General features: G+C 48.4%; 1 protein-coding gene across 1 annotated transcript; it reads left to right on the top strand.

Annotated features, from left to right (window-relative positions):
* Positions 1–2,636: 2,636 nt before the first annotated feature.
* On the top strand, positions 2,637–3,827 carry LOC121297924 (gastrula zinc finger protein XlCGF7.1-like; the record flags this gene model as incomplete). Its single annotated transcript, XM_041224564.1, has 1 exon — positions 2,637–3,827. A coding segment is annotated over one exon (828 nt), but the record flags the coding sequence as incomplete, so codon positions are not given.
* Between the last annotated feature and the right edge of the window lie 238 nt (positions 3,828–4,065).

The raw sequence follows: 4,065 nt of genomic DNA, 5'->3' as shown, positions 1-4,065 counted from the left end.
CGAGGTGCTGGTGGTCACCAGATGACAACTCTGGCTCTCCCAGGCTAGAGTTAATGAGACACCCCTATCACTCCTGTCAATACTTTTGGCCCTGCATTGGAGGAGATGCTTCAGAGGAACCTAAAGACCAGGGAGGCATCAAGGCAGCAGTCCCAGCTGCTCCCAAAGAAGCCTGCCTTCCCCGCTAGGGGTCCCCCTCTGTGGGGACGACAGCCTCCGCCCAGCCCCGCTCGTGTTCATGCGGCATGCCCGGCAGAACCTGCTTCGCAGCGCGGTCAGCCTGCAATGAGGGACAACTGGTGTCCTAGGGGGGGAGGCAGTCACCAGCGACCCAAGGTCCCACGAGTGAACCCCCCGCGCGGCCTAAGGCTCAACATCCCTGACTCCCTGACATCCCTGACAGCCTTCAACCCCTGTCTCCCAGTTACCTTACTGACAAATAAGCACCAACGACAGTTGGGTGCTCAAGACTATGTGGGCTGATTACAGCCTTCATTTCCTGTTAAAACCACCCCCCTTTCGGGGTGTGATAGTAACTGCAGTAACTGTTGATCTCTTTGCCTCGTGGGAGTCTACGCACTGCCCTCTTTGGTTCTCAATGAGAGACCTCAACAGTCACTTAGTAGTCGACGCCCTGGCCTAGAGTGGTCAGCTTATCTCCTATATGCCTTCCCACCGATACCACTGCTCCCCGCCTTCCTAGAGAAGGTCAGGGTAGAGAAAGCTACAGTGCTTCTGGTAGCTCCTCGGTGACCCCGAAGGACCTGGTTTTCGACCCTGGTGCAACTCCTGCACGGCCAGCAGAGGCAGATCTCCCTGCGGATGGATCTCCTGTCAGGCTCAGGGCGATCTGTGGTACCCGAACCCCTAGATGATGCAGCTATGGGTCTGGCCCGTGAACAGGAACGCATTTCAGCTGTAGGGCTGTCATCGGCAGTTATTGCCACTGTTCAGAGCGTGAGAGCTCCCTCTACCAGGTCACAATACGTGTATAAATGGCAGTTATTTCAGGACTGGTGTCTGGCCCAGGGCCAGGACCCAGTTACCAGCCCCATGGCAGTTATCTTACAGTTTCTCCAGAAACAATTAGATGATGATAGGTCCCCTTCCACATTGAAGGTGTACCTGGCAGCCATGTCTGCTTGTCACATATGCACAGATGGGTTATCGCCTGGGAACCATTTCCTGGTGTCCCAGTTTCTTAAGGGTGCAAGGAGGCTGCATCCTCCCAGGACATCTAGCCTCCCCTCGTGACGCCTTGACGTGGTGCTGGAAGCCCTTACAAAAGCCCCATTTGAGCCACTCCACTCTGGATCTGAAGCTCATGTCTCTACAGTCTGCATTTTTGCTGGCTATAGCTTCAGCAAAATGTGTGGGCGAGCTGCATGCACTTTCAGTGCACCCTTCGTGTACTCGCTTCGCTGGAGATGGGTCTTGAGTCTCCATGCGACCAAACATTGTTGCCTAAAGTAATATCCCCGTTCCATGTGAACCAATCTGTGGAGTTGATGGCATTCCATCCTCCCTTCTCTTTGGAGGAACAACGGCTGCACATGCTCTGCCCGGTGTGGGCATTGAGGTGCTATAGTGACCGTACAAGGGGTGTCAGACACACTGAACAGTTGTTTGTGTGTTATGGTTCTAGAAAACTGGCAAGGCATTGTCTAAACAGCGCCTGTCCCATTGGATAGTGGACGCCATTGCTCTGGCTTATGAATCTGCTGGTGTAATCGAAGGCACATTCTACCAGGGGTATGGCAATGTCCTGGGCCCTCTTTCAGAGTGTCCCAGTGCCGAAAATATGTGCTGCAGCTAGCTGGGCTACGCCACATGCTTTCATGAGGTTCTACAGACTGAATTTACTGGATTCCTGTTCTCCATTTTTTGGAGCATCGGTCTTGGATTCTGTTACACCAGTGGAAGAGGCTACTTAGTGTTGGTCTGAATTAGACTGCTATACTCTGAGTACGTTCTCCAGCGTCACCCATGTGACAAGAGTATCCCGGTACGATATCATACTGTTATATGGTTGATATGACATCGTCGGGCACGCACTGCATTTCAGCAGCTATGCGCTCGCATACGGGGTCAAACCAGCCTAGGTCTGTGCTCAAGTGTGCTTAAGCCAGTTCAGGTCTGACTTGTAAGTGTAAACACACCAATAGAGAACAGGTCGTAATACTTCATTTAATTTTCTGTTTTCAGGACTGCCTTATCTTGGTGAAAGCCAATGAACAAAGATGGAGTCTGTTTACATTAAACAGGAGGAGGTTCTGGAATTGGTACCTGTCTGCATTAAACAGGAGATGCCTGAACTGAAGCCTATCCACATTAAAGAAGAGATTAAACTGGAGCCTTTCCACATTAAAGAAGAGACTGAACTGCAGCCTGTCCACATTAAAGAAGAGACTGAACTGGAGCCTGTCCACATTAAAGAAGAGACTGAACTGCAGCCTGTCCACATTAAAGAAGAGACTGAACTGGAGCCTGTCCACATTAAAGAAGAGACTGAACTGGAGCCTGTCCACATTAAAGAAGAGACTGAACTGGAGCCTGTCCACATTAAAGAAGAGACTGAACTGGAGCCTGTCCACATTAAAGAAGAGACTGAACTGGAGCCTGTCCACATTAAAGAAGAGACTGAACTGGAGCCTGTCCACATTAAAGAAGAGTCTGAACTGGAGCCTGTCCACATTAAAGAAGAGATTAAACTGGAACCTGTCTACATTAAAGAAGAGATTGAACTGCAGCCTGTTAACATTAAAGAGAAAGAGACTGAATTGCAGCCTGTCTACATTGAAGAGTCTGACTTGTTGTTTAAAGATTCAGAAAACATATCCCGGCCAAAGATATCGCATCAATGTGCTGAATGTGGGAAGAGCTTCACTCGGTTAGGAACCCTAAAAACACACCAGCGAATTCACACTGGAGAGAAGCCATATCACTGTGCTGAATGTGGGAAGAGCTTCACTCGGTTAGGAACCCTAAAAACACACCAGCGAATTCACACTGGAGAGAAGCCATATCACTGTACTGAATGTGGGGAGTGCTTTAGTCAGTTCGGACACTTAAAAGCACACCAGCAATTTCACACTGGAGAGAAACTGTATCACTGTACTAAATGTGGGGAGAGCTTCAGTCGGTTAGGAAACCTAAAAACACACCAGCGAATTCACACTGGAGAGAAGCCATATCACTGTTCTGATTGTGGGCAGAGTTTCAGTCGGTTAGGAAACCTAAAAACACATCAGCGAATTCACACTGGAGAGAAGCCATATCACTGTTCTGAATGTGGGGAGAGCTTCAGTCGGTTAGGAAGCCTGAAAAGACACCAACGACTTCACACAGGGGCCTCCCTCTCAGTCCCTCACCTCTCCACCCTGCTTGTTTGTGTATGTGGAGAGCTGTCTGATTCCTTGTCTCTCTCTAACCCTGCAGTAAATGAAGGGGTTCCCCAGGAGTGAGAGCCAGCCTGAATCCAGAGACACTGAGAAGGGGAGCAGGTCAAACTGAAGGGGACAGACCCATTCTTTCAGAATTAACTGGAGAGCCCTGGGATTCAGCTCCACTCCTGCCTCTGAATTGGAAATTAATCTCACTCATCATGCTGTGAGGATTGAGGACGGAGTTACAGGTCATTCTACTTAGAAGAGACACATTGGAAATACATGCCAAGCTTTTTCACTGAACACTTGTATGTGTGATATGAACCCAATACGTTAAATAAAGCTGCCAAAAACGTATATGATGTTGTGAGGCGAGAGTGTATTAAATGGAATGTCCAGACAGTAATTTATGTGTACAGAAATAAAGTAATTTATTTTTATTATCTATACACAACAAAATAATTAAATAACAAAAGAAAACAAAAACGGTGTGAGGGAAGGAGTGCAGGGGTGAAATCCAAAACAGACCGTGAGAACTCGTCTTTAATCGTCTTCGTGGCGAACCATACATAAACAAAAAAAGACAAACGAAATGTTACTGTTTTCAAAAAATCCCACTGCACCAAACTAGTCTCTCCCTCCACCCGTTACTCCGCCTATTTTACTTTCGGACCAACTC

Source organism: Polyodon spathula, chromosome 23 (assembly GCF_017654505.1).
Source record: "Polyodon spathula isolate WHYD16114869_AA chromosome 23, ASM1765450v1, whole genome shotgun sequence".
Taxonomy (NCBI): Eukaryota; Metazoa; Chordata; class Actinopteri; order Acipenseriformes; family Polyodontidae; genus Polyodon; species Polyodon spathula.
This window is presented reverse-complemented; position numbering and strand designations above follow the sequence as displayed.